Raw genomic sequence first — 20525 nt, 5'->3', positions numbered from 1 at the left:
TTTGTTTTTGATAACATTAAATCCTCGCTTCTTCCTGTAAAATAAAACGTGTGCTTAAGAAGAACTGACTGATTTTAACCATTTAAAATGGCCGTGCAGAGCAAGGAGTGGTGGCGCTTGGGAAATCTGTTAAGATGGACCTGGTTAGGAGATAATCCGGTCAAAAATGGCCCACAGACCGGTGGTTGGGGAAAAGCAATGTTTTTATATTTCCCTAACATGAATTACACTGCTGCCGCATTTAGCGTTTGTTAGCGGCGTTGTTGGTTCCACGCGCATGTTTTCTTGATTTGCGTGTTCGAAATGTTGTATCGGCTTTGGAAAATGGATCCGAGATTTACTTTTTCTCTGGGGAGAAGGGTCATAATCCCCTCAACCAAAAGCGCCCAAATATTGTGTGTCAGCGGGTTACATTTGACAGAAGAGAAGCTAAAGACCCTCTGACCTGCGTTTCAATGGGCCTTCATGAAGTAAAGAAGCCACAGTTGGATTCAAGCATTATCGCTAACAATGCTCCCTTCCTTAGACGTCCATGTCTCGGTTGGTCCTCCTTACTGACACACGCGCCTCGAATCCTTAATCTGCGCCAAAGCAACACCAGCCTCGGCGCGATGCCCCATGCGCGTTAAACGAAACCACTTGTTTAACATGAACGCCGGCAACCCCCCTTTAGACCAGCAGCCTCACGATTTATCCACTCAGCTCATGTTTTTGCCATTGCTCTTCTTTGTGTTATCAGACACGGCGCGTGTCTCGCCGTTCAGCTAATTACTCCGGCGTGACCCGGGCCGAGCCGCATTCCCGAGCCGGCGCGAGTGAAGACTAATGAACTGGCGGCCCGGGGCACAGAGCCCCGAGAATCCCGTCCGTCGCGGCGCCTCTGCGTTCCGTTGGGAGGATAATGATCCACCCGACGCGGCTCGGCGGGGCCCGTCAGGCTGTTTGCGCTCGCACAGCGTCGCTGGCCGTTGACTACGTGATCCACTAATAGCTCGCATCCCTCAGGCAGCAACATTCGCTGCAAAGGCGGGAAAATGTGTCGCTGCATTGTTAATCCCGCCGAGTCGTCGTTATCGGTTACAGGCAGCCACGATTTTATCAGATGAAGAATTTCCTTCCAACTTTCATGGTGATTTTTGGATTTGAATCTTGGGGCTGAGAGCAGCCGGGCTCCCCCGGTCACGGGGGGCCGGTTGTGTTTGGGCTTCTGCTCTTCCCGTCCGTCGGCGTGGGTGGATTCATGCGGCCTCCTCCTCCCGTCTGCGTTCTTGTCTCACAGGTACCGCATCTTCGGCGCGCCAGGGAAATGCACTGAGGACCAAGCAAACGGAACACTCGCTTCCTGAGGACGTCCGCGATTCGAGGAGAAACCATGAGGTTGCGGCAGAGGAGCCCGGCAGTGGTCGCCGCGCTGGGCTTGATGACCTGCGTCTGTGCCTTTTATGCGACGACAGCCGTCGACATCCCGCTGGAGGGTGAGTGCCGGCTGCGGCTTCCATATAGACCACTTTCTATCAATAAATAGGTTTCATTGTTTCTGCAATGACACCAAAAAGAACAGTTTTCACTTAATTCACTTATATTATGTTTAATTGGAGGCAAACACTATCTGGGAATTAAAGAGAGACTTTAATGTTCTGTGCCGCATTCAAAATGTGAGTCAACTCTACTTGAATAACTTGAAAACACAGTTTATTTAATATAACATGTCTTTGGTTACATTCTATGCGTGTGTTTATTATTTCCCATGGATGTTTCCGCTGAACAAGAAAAATCAAAGAAGGGTTTCTAGAAAGGTTTTGCTAAACACCCAGGTATGAAAAGCCAAGTGCATTGATTCAAATGGCTGATTTAAAAAATAAGAAGTAAGATTGTGTAGAAATCTATGAGATCATGACCTCGGTTTCATTTATTCCCTCAGAAAACCTTGTAAACATCAGTTCATGGTCTCAATAGCTTCAAGTCTTCTTCAATACAGCATGATGTTCAGTCGTAACCGATGGTAACCGATGGTCTCTTTAGCATCACATGAAGCAGGGTACGCTTTAGGGCGGGGCCATGTCGTGATTGACAGGTTGCGAACATCGTGTTGTCTGCTGAACTTGGTTGACATCCACTACCAGCAATTCTGTTATTCAAAGATTTCAACGCTCATGCAATGCATGCTGGGATGCTTTATGTGATGCCCTTAACGAACATACAGCAGCACTTTTGTACCATTATCTACTTGATAGTCTCATCTTAGTTCTGAAACAGCTCTAAAAATGTAACGATGTCAATGATAATAATAAGATCAGCTGTTTTCCTCTCGGTTGCTGTTTAACACTAATAATTCAGCATGAAACGGACAAATTGTGACAAAACAAACCCTCATCACACTCCTGTTAAAAGCCACTTCAAGTGAGCCGTTGGTGAAGCGAGACGCCAGCAGAGCATGTAAAGGACAGGGGTCTCACAAAAGAAGAATTACTAACGCTCGTCTCAAGACGACTTTATCTTTAAGTGCTTTTAATGGGGGGGAAAAAGGTGTTGAATATTTCAGAGGCAGATGAATCGCACTACGGAGGACTGTTACAATCGACGAGCACTCTGAATAGAATATATTTACAGCCGCTCTCTGCTTTGAGTCAGATTTTTTTTGTCCCTTTTGTGTTGGAGCCTCAGTTTCCTTGGAAACACACATCCAACCTCTCCCTCTGAATTATTCAGAAATATCTGTTAAGGGCCTGATAGTGATAAAGAATTGTTCAAACAGCAAAGGTAACAGTATTTTGTTCTAATTCAGGCCTGTGTTTCTGCATTACTCATGTGTGTTCAAAAGGGGTTTATGCAGAGAATTCCTGTGACATGAGGAGATTATTTGTAAATCGCTGACTGTGTTTTGTTTTGTTTACCCCCCCCCCCCCTGCTGACATGGACTGGTAGTTTTAGCTCATATAAACAGTAAGTTGGCGCTGGCGTACCGTCGCTGGTATTAGTGACATCCGGCGCTGCCGTCTGTTAATCATCCGCCGCCGAGCACAGCGGATGCTTCGCTTCCAGCCATGTGTGTTGGATCGGAATCTCATGTGTTATCTGTCACGACTCCATCTAGCGTGTAGGACTCATGGCATGTCCTCGTTCTAACTTCACAGCTATTCACACTCCTCGCCTGTGTTGTGTTTGTTCCGTGCCAAAGTAGAAGAAATCTAGCAAAACATCTTCGTCTAAAAGAATAACTGTGTCTGTACAGAGATAAGTGATCGCAAACATCTCAGTGGTTCCCAACCTCAGGGTTGGTCCCCGGGTGGAGGTTTTAGCCAGCACCCATGGGAAAATCACCATATCAAACAAGTGTTGAACGTCCACATCTTTGACTCCTTGCCGTGTCCCGCTGCCCCTCTCATCCGCCGGCGGCTTTGGGCGGATCAGCCAGCTAAGCCGCATTGTTTCCACTGGGCCTGAACGCTCCGCTGGGAAGCCGCAGTGATATCGGGATCACAGCTTCAGCGCTCGCGCGCCGACTGTTTTGGGCTTTTTATTCGGCTCCCCAACTGGCATCGCACACGTAGCGGGCGGGACAGAAGTTGGCAGCACGCGCCTGTAACTTTGGGTTGTGGTTTGCTGGCTGCTTTATTTTGGATTCATTTACTTGATGCGTAAAAGACACTTTGAGAGAACAGCGATATATCAGACTTATATTGTACTGGACTCCATCATGCTTACCGTGTTGGTTATTCCCCCTTCTCCCCCAAAAGGCCCATTCTGAGACAGTGGGGGCCCCTGAACCTTGGGGTTAAGACCACCCAGAGGGGACCCGAGAAGAATCGAAGTGATCATAATATAATTAAAATCGCTTTGAGAGACTTACTCCCTAAAACACCGCAGACACACCCACCCAAAAGTAGAAGTTACTTACTTGGAAGATGTTCTCATTAGAAGACGGGTGTCACAAGCCCAAAAGGTTGGGAACCACTGGCCGTAGTCTGATGCTCTGCATGTGGGCCCGGGTCGTGTCCCTCACATTGCCTCCCTTGTTTTTGTGTCCCCAAGTTGAGCAGCTGCCCACCATCACGGCGCAGTCGCCCAGCCCCCTCATCGCCTTCCCGTTTGACGAGAGCTTCCCCGTGACGTGTGAAGCCAAAGGGAACCCCAAGCCAGAGTGAGTACCCGGCCTCGTGGACGGAGAGGCAGACACACAGCAGCCGCAAACCACAACAGCGGCAGCCGCTTACCATCAACGTGCTGCATTTGGTTTGGGTTGGAAAAGGAGTTGCCCTTAGCTGAGGGACTTGACCTTTCAATACCGCCTTTCTTTATGTAGATTCACATGGATGAAGAATGGCCAGGAATTCGACCCCTTGCTGGACCCCCGCCTGATGAAAGAGGAGAATTCTGGGACCTTTGTGATACCCAATAATGGGAACCTTACAGAGTACCAGGGAACCTATCGCTGTTACGCCTCAAACAGAATGGGGACCGCCATATCGAAGGAGATTGAGTTCATTGTGCCCAGTGAGTAACATGCATCTGTGTGTGTGTGTGTGTGTGTGGTGCTCTGTTACAGGGCTTTCAGATTGATTCAGGGCCAGCAGACGTGTGTAATGACTGCACCTCTCCATTGTGAACCTCTCATTGTGTTGGACCATGCAGAAAGTCACTGAGGCCCCCCGAGCTCTCCTCCCACCTACATTGGATTAAAAAAAAAGCATGTTTGAGTATGATTCAGCATCTCCATCATTTGCTTCTCCCCCCTGAACACAGCGGATGAATTCTCAAAGAGAATCCACTCCGCGAGCTCCGCCGAGACGCCACACACGATAGTGGCAGTGACGTGTTTCTGCAGGTCAACAAGTGAAAGAATGTGTCAAAGGGAAAGACGGCTCGTCCCAGTGGATCCCTGAATGATGCCACTGCCATCTCCTGGAGGAGAAGAGAACTGCGTCCAATATTTAATTTATTCCCGTCTGGCTTTTTCTCTTTTTTCTTCAAGATGTTCCGAAGTTTCCAAAAGAAACACTTGAACCCGTCGTGGTGGAGGAAGGCCAGGCTTTTGTTTTGCAGTGTGACCCACCGAAAGGAATCCCTCCCCTCCAGATCTACTGGATGACTATCAGTGAGTCATACTATAACGGGGATGTTGTGTACAAGTTAGTTCAAAATACAAATTTGTTTTTGTAACCATACACCTTATCATTACAACCGACGGAATGTTTTCTACGGGATACGTTCTCCTCACCCCTTGACATCTATCTTCACTTTGCACACACGTAAGGCTGCATGCAAGAAACAATAACACAACATAAGAACCACTCACAATTAACATCACATCATTTGCCACACAAACACACTAACCCTAAATATACCAGAGATAATGAGCAATTAAATGTGATTACAACTTAATGAAGATGTCCTTGAAGGACAATGACCTGTTGATATCTCTTGATTAAGCCCGTTAACCTCTGATCTGATGCTCGGTCAGTCACCTTGTTCTAACTACTTTATATGCACACAAGTCCTCACCAGTTACTTCTATCCGTGCCACCCGCTCCACAAGATACATGCTGGGGCTGAGACCATTCAAATACACATTTCTGCTCGTTTTATTTGTCGAATCTTGGTTTACCATGTGAAATACAGCATATTTAATTAGCTATTAATATAACAATTTGGTGTGTGACATAAAAAGTAGTAAATCTAGTTGTGGTAGTACAGGGAGGAGTAGAAGTATACAGTTGTACAGAATACATAAATAATGTACCGTGGAGCACGAGGGCGCCTGCGTCAGGTGTGTAAGCCCCGCCCCTTTTCTGTGCTCAGACCTGCAGCACATCGAGCAGGACGAGCGGGTCTCCATGGGCCTGAACGGAGACCTCTACTTCTCCCACGCCGTGGAGAAGGACAGCAGGAGGGACTACTGCTGCTTCGCCGCCTTCTCCAAGATACGCACCATCGTTCAGAAGAACGCCATGTCCGTCGTCGTGAAGACGAGTAGGTGTCCCTTCATCCCCCCCCCCCACCACCACCACGGGTCACATCAGCACCCGCGAACACGTCACGCCGTCGCATCTCCTTGATTTTTTATGTTGTGGTTTTTCTTTGATGTGTCTCATTGATCCACGTTGTCCTCGTGTTCATCGTCTTTTTATGTCTCATCCACCTCCATTTCAGAAAAAAGTGGCATGAATCCAGAAACTGGTGAGTTTTTAAAAGTAAAACACAGGTGTCCATCATCTATAACCAGATGTGTGCGCATATAAATGTGTAAGATAAAGAGTCTTTAGCGTCTAATTCTCTGCTGTGTCCCTCAGCCAATGCAATCCTCGACAGAAGACCCTCTCTTCTGACGCCCCCTGGTGTCAGATCAGAGACACATCTGGTCAAAGGAGACGACTTGGAATGGGAGTGTATTGCTGAGGGATTGTGAGTAACTAAACCTCTCACGTCTAACGTTTAGTCGGCATCCCGCTCACCGCTCGCCCCCTTTTCTCTCAGTCCAACTCCAAGCGTGGAGTGGGTGAAGTTGGGTCATCAACTCCCGGATAAAGTCAGACTGGAGAATCACAGGAAGCGGCTGATTGTGCCCAAAGTCGACCGGGAAGACGGCGGGAAGTACATGTGCAAGGCGAAGAACGCGCTGGGAGAAGCCACCCATTACTTCACACTGACGGTGGAAGGTAGTCAGATATGTTCAAATCAAATTCAGTCCCATCATCTGAAAAATATGCTGCTTGTAGACCTCAATGTATTAGTTTTAAGATCCTTTACTTCAGTAAATGTATCAATATGTGTGAAGATACTGCATGTCGTGCACTAAATGAAGTAAAAGTACAGAATAATTAGCAGTACAATATTTGAGGAAGTTAAAATACTCCTAAAAGTGACCTTTGCGACTGATATATAATTACATTTGAACTCTGATGCATTATGTTTTGGAAGAAGAGCTCATTGGACGTATTTTTATTTTAGAGGAAAGATCGGGCGCCGCCGAAAAGTCATCGGTCTGAGGAGTCGTTTGATGATCAATAGGCCAGAAAGCTCTGATCTAACCACTTTTATTCAGATTTTGGACTTTCCTCTATTTCCTATTTGCTGAAATCGTTTTCTGAAATATTACGAAATGACCACTTCTCAACCAGTTATTTAGATGAAGCCATGTGAGATGTTCACACGGCTTCTTGGGTCTTTGGCGGATATTTGAATACATATTTGAAAATGCTAAATAGCTAAGTACCTGAAAATGGTACATCGGTACTTGGGGAAATGTTCTGCCGACCTCAAACACGTGGAGGTAAATGCGCCCTCGTGAACCGAATCTTTACCAAACGTTCAAGGATTGTGGCGAGACAGCGAGCAGCTGAAGAGCCTCTCGCGTCCCTCGGCATCAGTAAACCGGTGTCCTTCCCCTGATTGCGTTCGCTCTCTGTGAACGCCGAGTGTCTCGCTCGCTCATCTCGTGTCCCCAGAGCCGCCGGAGTGGGTGTTCGAGCCCGAGGGCCAGCTCAGCATGATCGGCTCCGACGTGCTCATCAAGTGCGCCGCCAGCGGGGCCCCTCAGCCCAGGATAACGTGGAGGGTGAACGGCGAGCTTCTGACGGGTCAGTCCCTCTGCGGTCTAAGACCCTCCTCTCTTTTTCGAACCTTTGCACTGACGCCTTGTCCTCAGGATTTGGTCATTTCTTTTAATACGACTTAGTTGGGATGAAATGTAAATGGTTTTGAGGTTTGTTGAGGAAATTCGAGCCAGAGAAAGTCCGGTCTTTAATGCACATGTCTCACAGGGGCCCCCTCGGCCAACCGGAAGGTGTTTGATGACACCATAGTCCTGCACAACGCCAAAGCCGCCGACAGCGCCGTCTATCAGTGCGAGGCCTCCAACAAGCACGGCACCCTCCTGGCCAACGCCAACGTCATGATCATGAGTAAGTGCTCTCGCCGCCGCCGCCATGAAACAGGAGCCGAAGGTCCGAGTGTCAGCGAGTCATCGGCGTACGGCGGCCCAGCAGCCCAGCCAGGGGACTCTGACATTTGGGGCCCGAGCGGCTCTCCCTGCGGAGCAACAGGCCTCAGCTCCCTGGCATTTGTATGCTAACCAGCCCCCCCTCCCCCTCCGCCCACCCCAATTCCGTACTGATTTCAGGGCCATAAGACAACCATGTGCTGCTTTACAAGTGCAGATTAAAAAAAAAAGACGGAACGCTGCGGAGTTAATAAAGCTGAACAGTGTCTGAATGCCGAGTCCCAGCGGCCGCCTTCGTAAACAGTTCGGAGGGACGGACCATTGTAACGCGACGCTTTGGCCACGACTGATAAGGCGCATGAGCCGCGCTCACTTAATATTCCATTGTTTGCGTCTGATTCCGCTCGGCTTTTTGTTCTTGGTGCTGTTGTTACATTCCCACATCGCTTAGTCTTTAGTATTTTTTCGACGCACAAGAGGCGACAATCAATCAACAGCGGCGGCGTCGCCTCACTCAACCCGCCACGATCGGCCTCCTCGCCTTCCTGTTTTCAGACTGCTCTCTGAAAGTAGCCGTGACTGGGTTCTTCCGCGGCACTCGTCCTCTGATGATCACTCTGCCTCTCACAGATCTGCCCCCCATGATTCTGACCAAGGAGGGGGAGGACTACTCCGCCGTGGAGGGGAAGGGAGTGATGATGCACTGCTCCGTCTTCAGCTCGCCTCCTTCTACGGTCACCTGGTACGTGTGCACCGTGTGCCTCCCGCACGCCAGCAGAGGGCAGTAGATCTCAACCGCTGGACGCGCACACACACACACACACACACACACACACAGTGTTTTTCCCTCCTGGCGACCTCCTGTTTCCAGGTTACTTTACACCCGTGCTGTGCTGAGCAACTTCCCCGGCGTGCGCGGTCTCATCCTGTCAGACTGCCGCTGGGTTCACTGAGAGTTCGGAATCCAAGGCGCTTCGATTGAACTTTCTTTGTTCCGCAGGAGCAAAGACGACTCCCCTGAATCGGTGGAGGGGCCGAGGTTCGCCGTTCACGACAACGGCTCGCTGGAGATCTACGGCGCCGAGAAAGACGACGCGGGACAGTACACGTGTTTAGCCAAAAACACGGAGGGCTCGTCCGCCGTCAATGCCGGGCTCTACGTGAAAGGTAAACTGCTGTTGTCGCCTGTCGGTGTATCCTGTAAAAGTGCGCTTGGTCGTGGCTTGCAGCCCTTGAAATGTGACCGATTTGCGTGCGCCCACGTTAGATCCCACCAGAGTGGTGGCGGCCCAGGAGGACGTGCAGATCCTAATAGGTGCCACGGCCCAGCTCTCGTGCTTCGCAGAGTACGACAAGTCCTTCAGCCACGACTTTGAGCTCCTGTGGGAGAAAGACGATGTGGCGATAGGCCTCAACCACACGGAGAATTCAAGGTGCTGCTCGCCCCCCCGTTTCTTTTCTATCTATTTCTACAGTGTTACCGATCGATATCTTGTGCTCCATCCTTTCTGTCCACAGGTACTTTGTGGAGGAAGGTGTCCTCCAGATCGTCAACGTGAGCCACGGGGACCAGGGCGTGTTCACGTGCGTGGCGAGAACCCCGGTGGACCGAGACTCGGCCTCGACGCTGCTCATGGTGCTTGGTGAGCCAACAGTTAACCAGCGATACCTCGGCCTCGGGGGCCAGAAGGATCAGGGACCCCTGGTGCTACATTTATGTATGAGGCGTCCATAAAGGGATCAATATGTCAGGGAGCCGGAGCGCCGCGGACACACGGGCTTTATTGGCTCTCTGCTGTGCGACAATCGCCCCCCTTCTGTATTATGCAGAAGTATGCAGCGATGCGGCTCTGCGGGTTGATTTGATTGGACGTTGGTTCCCGTTGGCCTTTTTTGGGTTGTTGCTGCTGCAGAGATCGATGTGTCTGTGATTTGGGAGGAAAAAAAAGCCGTAGTTTGATGCTTTTTCAGACGTCCCAGATGCACCCGAGTACTTGGTGCTGTCTGAACACAAGAGCAAGAGTGTGAAACTGAAATGGATCCCTGGAGACGATCACAACAGCTCCGTCTCAGGTAAATAAATAAACTGATGAAGCATCTGTGTTCAGGTGTCAGCACGGCACATTCTGAATCACTGCTTTTTGCACATTTTACGTCTTTCTTTGATACCATCTTGTACAATACAAGTCTATTATTGATCTATGTAAGCATGAGCGATGATTAGCCTCCCTTAGGGATACACAAGCCCAGAGCAGGGCTCCAGTATTGCCCCCCTAACCCCACTCTACACAGCTGCTAGCCAGATAAGCGAGGGTCCGCTGTGATCCTCCTCCTGCCTGTCAACAGAGTTCATCATCGAGTACGAGGAGAGCCAGTGGGAGCCGGGGACCTGGAAGGAGCTGCTCCGCGTGCCCGGCAACCACAACCAGGCCGTGGCCAAGCTGCACGGCCACGTGGACTACCGCTTCCGCGTGTCCGCCCTCAACGCCGTGGGGAGGGGTCGTCCCAGCGGGCCCACGGAGAGATACAAACCCCCGCCGGCAGGTGCGAGGCTCGCGCCCTTTTCTCGTCGCTGCCGCTCCGGCGACCCTGAAAAGACTCACCGCCACATAATTGATTCTGCTCTTGCGGAAAAAAAGGAAAACAAAACACCACGTTCTCTTGTGTGCACACTTCATGCGACAAAATCTATATTCCATCTTTTCTGCAGCCCCGGACAAGAACCCAGAAAATATCAAAATTGAAGGTCATTTGCCACATGAAATGGATATCAACTGGGAGGTAAGAAGTACAGTTTGCTCCTGTGTTATCTTCTTAACGCACGTCCTGCAGTGGTTTGTACAGGGAGGTATTCACACTCTCCATCAATGCTTCACAATTACCAATAGGAATTAAATGCATTAGGAACTGCCCACCTTTGATATTTCATTCTGTGGTTCAGATCTTTAGAAAAGCCATTTCTTATGATTACTCTGAATGGCTTCCTGGTGAAAGCTGTCCCCTTTTCTTTGATGAAGAGAAAGGATAAGAGGTAATACATTCGGCCTTTATTGTAAAAAGAAGCCTCTCCTTCACTTATTATCTGGTCGCCCTGTTGTTGCAACAGAGTCTCCTGAGCTCTCCCTCCGTTAATGACTTGCTTTTGGGGATAATGGTATCTCATTCCATTTCTCTGCCGGACTCCTGTGAGCAGATAAAGCTTTTCATCGGCGGCGCAAATAGCAAGCCTTGTATGAAAGAAAGGCCGCGGCTGCAGCGAGACCAGATCAGCTGTTCCGTTTCATAGATAGAACGGTGCCCCGAGCAGAGTCCACTCGGTCGCCATTGTGTTCCCTCTGAGGCACAATGACGGCCATGTCTCTATGGGTCCACTCCCCGCTTTCATTTCTGCTTTCCCGTCCTGCAGCCGCTGCTCCCCATCGAGCACAATGGTCCCGGTCTGGAGTACAAGGTGAGCTACAGGAGACAGGACGTGGAGGAGGACTGGAAGGAGCACATGGTGAAGAGACACTCGTTTGTGGTGAAGAACACTCCCACCTTTGTGCCGTACGAGATCAAGATCCAAGCCAGGAACCACCAGGGCTGGGGCCCTGAGCCCCGGATAGTGACCGGATACTCGGGGGAGGACTGTGAGTAGGGGTTTTTGTTTGTTGGGGGGGGGGGGACCTGTGAGACGAGGGAGTGCAAATACATTTTGGTGATTTGTTTCAGGTCGCATGTAAATTGTTTGTATTTTGGGAACACGTAAAGTTTTTTTTTATTTGTTGTATTATAACAAAAAGTATCTTTTAAAATGAACCTTCCAAATTAATCTGTAAATAATAACCTGTCACTTGCCTTGAATTTTTAATTTTTAAATACATTTGACAAAAGGTTTGAACCCAATATTCTATATTTAGATGCGCTATTAATCTCTTTTGCTGTTGCTATTAAACATTCAGGAGATGTCCTGGTGGAGGAAACCTTCCACCTGCCCATTACTCCCGTTTGTAGCTCCATGATCTACTGGAGAAAACATTTCTCTGCTGAACTCGAGGCGGCATGTGCAGAAGCTTACGTTGTCTCCTGTTCTTTAGCTTTCTTCTGGACTTGTCCACAGGATGTAACCTCAGGTCACAACTCGCTCTTCCTTGTTGTGTCCCGTATCAATAGCTGTGTGACGTTAGCTTGTCTGACTGTAGGTACCCACATTCCCTTCTATGTGCCCAGTAAATGTAGGTGGCTGCGTATCATCATAGTTGGCCATATGCGCTTGTCCAGATTCAAATGTCCCCTTTGTCTTTGCAGTTCCCTCTGCTGCACCAGACAACGTGGTCGTGGAGGTGCTGAACAGCTCAGTGGTCAAGGTTAGCTGGACGCGTGTACACAAGGACAAGCTGCACGGACATCTGGGAGGCTACAGGGTAATCTCTCAAAAACAGACCTTTGCTCTGAACGTCTCCTCGTCTCTCCTCACGTCCTCCTGCACACGTCCCCACGGACCAAAGGAGACGCACGTGCATAGTCCGCTGTCTTCCCGCTGAGGAGGTCTCTGTGCGTCCTCTCTTTAGGTGAACTGGTGGCGTCTGCGCAGCCTGGCGGACTCCAAGAAAGGCCACGGAGAGAAGCACTCGCTGGCGTTCCCCGGGGACCGCGCGCACGCCACCGTGCCGGCGCTGAGGCCCTTCTCCGAGTACAGCCTCATGGTCATGACCTTCAACGGGCGGGGCAACGGCCCCGGCAGCCACCCGCTCAACTTCAAAACCCCAGAGGGAGGTAGGATTGTCCAATAACAGCGTGGTGTATTGATTGAAAGCCACTGAGGGGGGCGGGTCTAATAATAGCCAGAGAGTTTTGGCTGCTCACCGTGTGCCTTTTCTTCTCTGCTCCCCGCAGTCCCGGGGAAAAATCCCGTTTTCCAGGTCACGGGTGTCCAGAAGCACAGCATCTTTCTGCGCTGGGCCCCGCCATCGGAGCCTAATGGAATTCTCACCGGGTACCTCCTCGAGTATCAGCTCAGTACGTATCCCCTCGTCTCACCATTACCGAACTCGGATGGAGTGCATTGCTTTTCCTCTGGTGTTTAACATCTTTCACATCCCCGTGTTTCCTCTTCCTGTGATTGGATCGGGCTGCCCAGAAAGAATAGTACATTATTGTTATTATTATATCAATATTTCCAGAAACAGCAGCACACGGCGAGTGACCGGTATTAGGCAACGCTTCCTTTAGGGCACCTTTAAAAAGCCCCCGAGGAGACAATCATGTAACAGGCAGTATCAGCAGTCCTACTTAAAATACGGGTTCATCGCGGCGGGTATTTCTCCTGCGCTGAGCCCGCTCTGCGTTACATGTATGAAGGTTTTCTTGTTTGTCGTTCATCATGTCCGAAATATGTCCAACGTGACCAGACAACCATGCACACACCTACGGGCACTTTGGAGTCACCAATCCCAACCAGACATAATTCCCAAAGCATGTCTTTGGATTGTGGGAGGAAGCCGGAGTACCCGGAGAGAACCCGTGAGACCGTGAGGCATGGGGAGTCCCTGTGAGTCCCTGTGCTGCCCTAATGGCTCTGGGAGTGTGTTTGTGTGTGTGTGTGTGTGTGTGTGTGTGTGTGCACAGGAGACTTGTCGGCCGGTGCTGACCAGAGCCACCATGTCTCAGTGTGTTAAGGCTCCGGCTTCAGTGACCCCATCCTGTCTATGGGCAGGGGGGGGGGGGATACAGTCACTGAACGCCTGTTAAACGCCGATTTTGATTTGCTCAAGGTGGCAATGTTTCAGATTTCAGCCCTTGTTGATTTCTACTGGTCAGAGTTCAGCCCTCGGAACCTTTGTCACAGCATTTCACAGTAATCAGTTGGGTTTCGGCCTTTGGTGATCATGACTTGTCAGAGATTTGGTTTAATTGAAATATTTGAGTGCTTTAAGGGCTGATTAGGGTTATCGAAATATTTTATTGTTTTTTTTTCATGGTTGTTGTAGATGATGTCACACTGTACTTTCCAGAGTACATTTTATTATTCATATTCATTCATTATACTGTGCAATTATCTTATGCAATAAATCAATCACACATCTATACCATTATGCTGTTTGTTTGGTTACATCTTTGCAATATGTAAAACCATATTCAAAATGCCCTTTGGAGGGAATTATATAGTAAATGTCTTTCTAACCAAACAGAATCTGATAAGGCAACAACTCTGGAAAGAAAAGACTCCCAACAGGACTCGGTGTCCTGGGTGCTCATCCAGACTCGTTCATCTGCCAAAACCTTCAAGAGACTTGACGTTTTTTTCCCTCTACTAGCAATGATAATAGTTTATATACTGACCTCATACATAAAGTTAATGTCAGTATTATTTCCCTAATCACTAAACACCTTCTGGCTGAACGCATCTCACAGTGAGTGAGTGGGTGGTTTCGGTCACAGGGGCCTTAAAGAGCTGCTCATCCACTGTGGAGCCCGAAGCGGAGCAGGACAGACAAAACCAGCAGCCATAGACTCTCCACTGACAAACACACGTGTGTCACAGAGGTGAAGACCAGTGGTCCAACTCCATCCAGCTCGCTTCTGCTCGGAGCGGTTGGCTGCGTTGATGCAGTCTGCGTGGGTTCCCTCCTCCCACAGTCCAACGGCCGGATACGACATTTAAAATTGCCCGTAGGTGTGTGAATGTGATAGTGATTGATTGTCATGTCTGTATATCAGCCCTACAATTAAGTGGCGACCGGTCCAAGGGGCGTAACCCGCCTGTCACCTGACGCTAGCTGGGTTCACTCCAGCCCCCCGCTGTGACCCTCTAAGAATAAGCTGTGTGGAAGACGACTGGCTTTTAAAAGCATCATATGCATGAAAAACGCTTTGCCGTGTGGATTTCAGTCTGACTCTCTGACAAATATCCGTCCACAAGGGTCCAAGCGACGCGTCCTCTCTGCAGCACCTCTGCTAGCAGAGGAGCTAATGTCCATTAGAACAACCAGATAAAAGCCCTGGTGTCTGATGACAGCGGGGGGGGGGGGTTCTGAGCAAAATGAGAGGCAGACCGATACATTCTTGTCATTGTTTCTGTTGCACCTTTTTCACAGCAAAGGTCACCTGAACACCTGCTGCGTTTGTTTTTGCTCTAAAGAACATAAATGCCACCTCCCTGCCTACTGCGCCGCCTCGGGGGCTGAAAAATGAGAACGCGTCGTAAAGCAGACAAGGACAACGCTGATAAATCCTAGTTGTGAATGTGCAGGCCACAATCTGTTTAGTGGATCACATTTTAACTGTGAGGTATCGAGTCAAGCAAGTTTTCTAAGTAGGGGGGAGATCTGCGTTTGTGTCGTTTGCTTTCTGAAAGACTGACGCAGCCTTTAACACCTGGAAACGAAATCTCCCACATCCCACATCCAAGACTAAACATATACATATATATCAATAGTGCCCAACCCTTCTACAGCAAAGCACTTTGTGCGTGAGACATCGTCCTTCTGACAGACCACCGTTTCTTCTTCTCCTTTTTCACTGTATCCAGTGTGTGCTGCCAACACGCACATCTGTACATGACATTTTGAACGTTTATGGATGTGACTTCCATTCCTCCATCTAGTCAACGACACCGAGGAAGCGGGGCCCCCGCAGACGGTGGACGTCAGCAACCCCGACGCCACCACGTGGATCCTGCGCGACCTGGAGCCCCTGAGCAGATACAGGCTCCACCTGCGCTCCTGCACCGCGGTGGGCTGCGGGCCCGTCACCAGCGAGGAGGGCACCACCACCCTGGAGACAAGTGAGTGACGGGGCGGCCCCCCAAAGCACTTGACTGGGGGGCAGGTGAGCGGGGGGGGGCAGCGATAACACGTTCAGGCGGAGAGGAGGAGGCGCCGGAGCCTCCTCACTGTAGAACAAAAGAGAGGATGTCATCGTCGGCCTGTTCGTATCTCCACGGAAGTAATTTGTGTGGATAAACAATTTCATACGGTCGGGAGCGGAGGTTTTCATTTGTCACTGTCAGAAGAGAGCTAGTGCTTATTGATTGGACAGAGAGCGCGAGCTATGAAACAATCAGCAAAGAACCACAATTGCTTTGAGCAGGGGGGGGGACGGGGGGCTGAAGTTGCTGATACTGAATTGTGTAATCACAAGAAAGAGTTGCCGGGTAAGTAATCTTAATGAGCCGGCGAATAGCGTGTAATCTTTTGCTTTTTAATTACATATCATTTGTTGAGCTCAAAAGTCAAGCTTGTGTGAGATTGTGGGTGGGGGGAAGGGGGGAGGAAGGGGGGAGGGGGCTGTGATGACCGATCGCGCGGGGGAGGGAAACAGGGAGCAGCGGGAACAGATACTGTCAGCAGGAAATAATTGGCCCCGCCGCCTCTGTTTAATACGAGCGCCAGGCTTCGAGCGCCGAATTCAGGTTGTGTGGCGCCAAAGAAAAGAAGCACGGTTCCACTTGATGAAACGCGCTGTGGGGGTTCACGTTTTTGAGCGATTACTTAGTGTTCGCCGAACGGGATCCTCACAATCCGGGGAAAGGAGCTTAATTACGGGTTGTTTATTTGCATGGACAGAAGCCAGCTACAAAAGATACGAAAAAGATGATTACAGGGAAGACGACTCATTTCTTATGTATTGAATTTTGCCGTCGCTGCGTGCGTTTGTCCACCGCTTTCCGCTCACGCCTCTAAAAGCGGCTTTGCTGAGAGCGCCACCTTCGATCCCGCAGTGTGAATTGTACGTGTCAACGTCTGCTTAGCGCTGCCTGTCCCTTCTCGCCCCCCCCCCCCCACACTTCCGCTGCAGCTCCCACGTCGGCTTCTGCTGTCGGCCTCAGTACGTAGCGCGTCGCTGTCGTAGACATGCGGCATGTCGTACCTGGCGCATACAGCGCTGTATGCTGCGATGACATGTTGCGCTGTGGTTTAACGGTGTTAGTGCTTGCATGCTCTTAGAAGTAGAAACGTGCACGGGCTTCAGGCCTGAATAAATCATCAGGCTTCGACTCTCAGAAAAAGGTTGTTATTTTTTCCTCGCATGCGGAATTAAAAAGCTCCAAACAGCCGGCTCCTCTGCAGATAATTGACCTTGTCTTGTGTTTGCCCTTGCAATCAGCACGGAGCACTCAGATGCCTCCTTTCATTAGGAAATTGTCAACTTCTTCCATAAAGTTTGGGCCTTCTCTCTCTAATAGCAATGGTAATGAGTCACCTAATTATACATTCATATTAATCTGGCCTCATTAGCGACTGTAAACGAATATTGACTTAAACGCCGACAACAGCCGACGGGTCGAGCTCAAGCTGAGGAAACAAATGACGCCTTAAGAGCCAAAACGTTCCTCTGCCTGTCAGTAACGTGCGCAAAGAAACTGTATTCACTTTAAAAATGATGTTAGTCCGCGTTGGTTCACAGTAGGTGAGACTAGTTACTAATGTTAGCGCGCATGCTATTTTCAGCTCAACTAACAGTGGAGCGTAGCGCCCCGAGCGCTGTGCCGATTGGATAACCACAAGGTCTGTCTTCCTTTTCAGGCAAGTCCGCCTCCCCCTCACCTCCAAGCACTCCGAGGTCCCCGGTGACCAAACCCACTCGCTCCAGCATAGGTAGACAAGGTGACACCACGGCGTCCGTCCAACGACCGCCGCAGTCATCAGAGAGAATCAGCCAGCCAAATATGCGTCTGTTTTGGTCGAAGATCTCACAGTTGGGAGGTCACCTGGTAGCCGGATGTCAGGAAGGCTTGTTAGCTATTTCAGATTCGCTTTAAAAAAAATAAACATTAGTTTGGTCTTGTAAAGACAATTGGAAGCTGTAAGAGGTAAGAAGGAAAAGAAAATGTTGGTTATCCATCTTCTAGATCTTATCCAAAAGAGAAGGTGATGCGGTGCCACAATTATCCTTTGAAGTTCCTTATTAGGATTTTTATATTTGCGTGTTTTCTGTTTTTTGCCCTATTTGGGAAAACTGGTGAAAAGTTGTTTGTTGTTGTAATAGTCATTTCAACCACTAGAGGCTGAACTGCGTCACTGCTTCATGTTTTAAATGAAACTTCATTTCTCCGTACACAGCAGGTACATTTGCAATATCCCAAACTTAATGTATTATATCAAAAGCCTTCAATACTTATGATCGATTCCTTCTGGTGACTCGGAGAAGACTCAGACCCACAGATTGTCTTTGTAGAGAAGCTTCACAGAAACCCACCAACTGAATCTACGTCAGTGGCGTTTGTCCAGTGTTACGAATCAGTAATTCATTGCTGTTTTCTTGAGATGTCTTCAGTGCGTTTTGACCTTTTAGTGAGACAATTGGATAGAAACTTCCAAGGATTACACAGTCAAAGCCTTTTTCACCTATTTGTAAACGGGCCCAACTCGTTCCCGTTGGCTCTTGTTCCTCGCGGGGCTTCCAGCGGCGTGCTGATGAAAAAAGCTGCCTTTAATTTCCCGTCGGTGCCACGGGGAAACGGAAGACCCCAGATGTGCCGTACATTGGCGCTGTAGATTGCAGTCACCTGAAGGGGACAAATATGTCTAATTGTCAGTGATTGATTTGTTGGTGCCTCGGCGCCCCCCCCCCCTTCCTCCCGCACACCTCAGAATATTGACCAAACGGTCACCTGACATTTGCACAGGATTTCCAAATGGGTAAACAGCAACATCATCCGGAGCAGCCAGAGAACAGAGGGGTGGGGGGGGGGGGGGGGGGGGGGACTGCTGCTCCCGTCTTACAATATTCTCTGGCCTCTACTTACATAAAAAAACTCAAATAAATAAATAAAAGCTGCCCGACTTTGAAGGGGCGTCTCCGAGGGCACCAGCTCCCCGCTGGGGGAGCAGCTGCTCTCTGCAGCATTCACCAGCCAGCTGAGGGACGCGCTGACAGGCCGATAGTGGCTGATAGTTGTTTTTTGGGGGGGGGGGGGGGCCTTTGTCAATTCAAGTCATTGGGCAGTGCCAGTGATTGGAATTACCATAGTTTGCAGACTAATCCATCAGCGTTAGTCGGAGAGCGTCATCCGCGGTGACTGGGGGGGGCGGCGCAGGTGTCCCTGCGTGGAGAATTATCACCTGAGCAAATGAGGCACCTGAGCTGGAGACACGGCGGAAGATTTGCATGTTGGCCGTGGGGAAATGAAGTGGATTGTGCTTTTGTTGACTGGCGCAGGCAGCTGCTGTCAAAGCCCGACGCCCCCCCCCCCCCTTCCCGCCTCTCCCCCCCCCATACTAACGACCCACATCATTCACGTCATTATTAGATCGTTTCTCTATCAAAAGGCTACGTTACATGATGCGTCTGAGGAAGACAAAGCTTAAAGCAGGCAGAGAACACAAAATATCATTATTAAAGCCTGCTTATAATTTCATCTTCAAAGAAGAGTGAATAAGGGGGGGGGGGGGTTACCATTGATGACACGGCTCATGTCCCACTGCTGCTAATGGGAGTTACATTACACATGGTTGGCTTCAAAAGTGACATCAGAATCATGTTGATATTATTTTGACAAGATTTGGAGCTGAAACGTTTATTTGAACAGGAGAAATGTTGACTGCTGATTGTCATGTTGAATTGTTCCTTATTTCCCAACTATTTAACAAATGTGGCTTTCTGAATTGACCAAAATGAGACTTAAGTACATGCATAACTTCGGGGCCTATTTCAGTGATGGAAAAAGATAAAACTAATAAGGGGGTTTTGGTGTAATTTGAGAGCGGATCTCGTATTCTTTCTTCTCCTTAGAAGAGATGAAATATACTAGCGACCCTTTCATGTGCGTCCTTACTTTACTTCTATTGTCGTAGGTATGTGGGAGCACGACCATCTGCAGATGTGCCTAATAAATGTCAAATCTCTCATCTATCAGCTGTTATACAAGTATAGAGTTTATAAGTTGAACTATGAAGCTTTTGGCTGCCAAATCTCCCAAATCCTGCAGTTTGCTGTCGAGTGATTCCATGTCCCTCTCCTTACGCTGGTCGACTCATCACGACACCTTCACCCCCCCCCCCCCCCCATAAGCTGTGTCCTTCACTAACGCCTCCTTTTCCATCTCTCTCCTCTGTCACTGCATCTCCAGCCTCGTCCCTGTTGAGCTTTAGCTCAGCTGTTAGCGACAGCTCTGCAAATATCAGCTGGACGTCCGCAGGAGAACACACCCAGTTTTATATCGCGCACATGAACAACCGTAAGCTCACATTGCTCTTCACCGGGTCTCCGGTAGCTTCCTGGTAGTTTGTGACCAGTGGGTTTTAGCGGCAGCTTGTGGTGCCTGTAATCGTCCCCCATGTCTCCTCCACCCATTGCGAAGAACTAACCCGTCCTGACCGTTCGCCCTGTGAACAGGTGAGGGGGTGTGGAAGATATCAGAGGCCTTAAACACCTCTAAGACCTTCCACGTCATCGACGGGCTCGACCCCGGCACCGAGTACACTGTGCGCCTTATTCCCAACAGCTGGCTTGATAATTCTAGCATATTTGAAGAGGTTATCACGACCGCGTTGACAGGTGAGCAGGGGGATTGAAAAGGGAAAGGGATAAAGAGACGCGAGCTAACCTGAATGACCTCCCGTGGCTTAGCCGGGCGCGTCCTTGAGCGCTGACTCGGCCCTCG

At 49.5% G+C, this 20525-nt stretch overlaps 1 protein-coding gene across 14 annotated transcripts in view; it reads left to right on the top strand.

Annotated features, from left to right (window-relative positions):
- The window catches only part of chl1b (cell adhesion molecule L1-like b), a 53381-nt gene that overhangs the window by 28622 nt on the left and 4234 nt on the right, over positions 1 to 20525 (top strand). For 3 of the 14 annotated variants that reach the window (XM_078092514.1, XM_078092515.1, XM_078092522.1), the window contains exons 2-26: positions 1280 to 1475; positions 2926 to 2943; positions 4033 to 4141; positions 4304 to 4494; positions 4973 to 5095; positions 5800 to 5970; positions 6151 to 6177; positions 6291 to 6402; positions 6475 to 6656; positions 7446 to 7577; positions 7761 to 7901; positions 8570 to 8681; positions 8940 to 9106; positions 9207 to 9372; positions 9458 to 9582; positions 9911 to 10012; positions 10286 to 10483; positions 10650 to 10720; positions 11346 to 11568; positions 12227 to 12342; positions 12490 to 12694; positions 12815 to 12937; positions 15525 to 15704; positions 19992 to 20099; positions 20258 to 20419. In XM_078092514.1, the coding sequence (XP_077948640.1) occupies positions 1373 to 1475; positions 2926 to 2943; positions 4033 to 4141; positions 4304 to 4494; positions 4973 to 5095; positions 5800 to 5970; positions 6151 to 6177; positions 6291 to 6402; positions 6475 to 6656; positions 7446 to 7577; positions 7761 to 7901; positions 8570 to 8681; positions 8940 to 9106; positions 9207 to 9372; positions 9458 to 9582; positions 9911 to 10012; positions 10286 to 10483; positions 10650 to 10720; positions 11346 to 11568; positions 12227 to 12342; positions 12490 to 12694; positions 12815 to 12937; positions 15525 to 15704; positions 19992 to 20099; positions 20258 to 20419 (3367 nt within the window). In that variant the 5' untranslated portion in view covers positions 1280 to 1372. The remainder of the gene's footprint in view (positions 1 to 1279; positions 1476 to 2925; positions 2944 to 4032; positions 4142 to 4303; positions 4495 to 4972; positions 5096 to 5799; positions 5971 to 6150; positions 6178 to 6290; positions 6403 to 6474; positions 6657 to 7445; positions 7578 to 7760; positions 7902 to 8569; positions 8682 to 8939; positions 9107 to 9206; positions 9373 to 9457; positions 9583 to 9910; positions 10013 to 10285; positions 10484 to 10649; positions 10721 to 11345; positions 11569 to 12226; positions 12343 to 12489; positions 12695 to 12814; positions 12938 to 15524; positions 15705 to 19991; positions 20100 to 20257; positions 20420 to 20525) is intronic. The other 11 variants (XM_078092516.1, XM_078092517.1, XM_078092518.1 and 8 more) reach the window with 6 other exon arrangements.

This window comes from Gasterosteus aculeatus, chromosome 17 (assembly GCF_964276395.1).
Source record: "Gasterosteus aculeatus chromosome 17, fGasAcu3.hap1.1, whole genome shotgun sequence".
Lineage (NCBI taxonomy): Eukaryota > Metazoa > Chordata > Actinopteri > Perciformes > Gasterosteidae > Gasterosteus > Gasterosteus aculeatus.
This window is presented reverse-complemented; position numbering and strand designations above follow the sequence as displayed.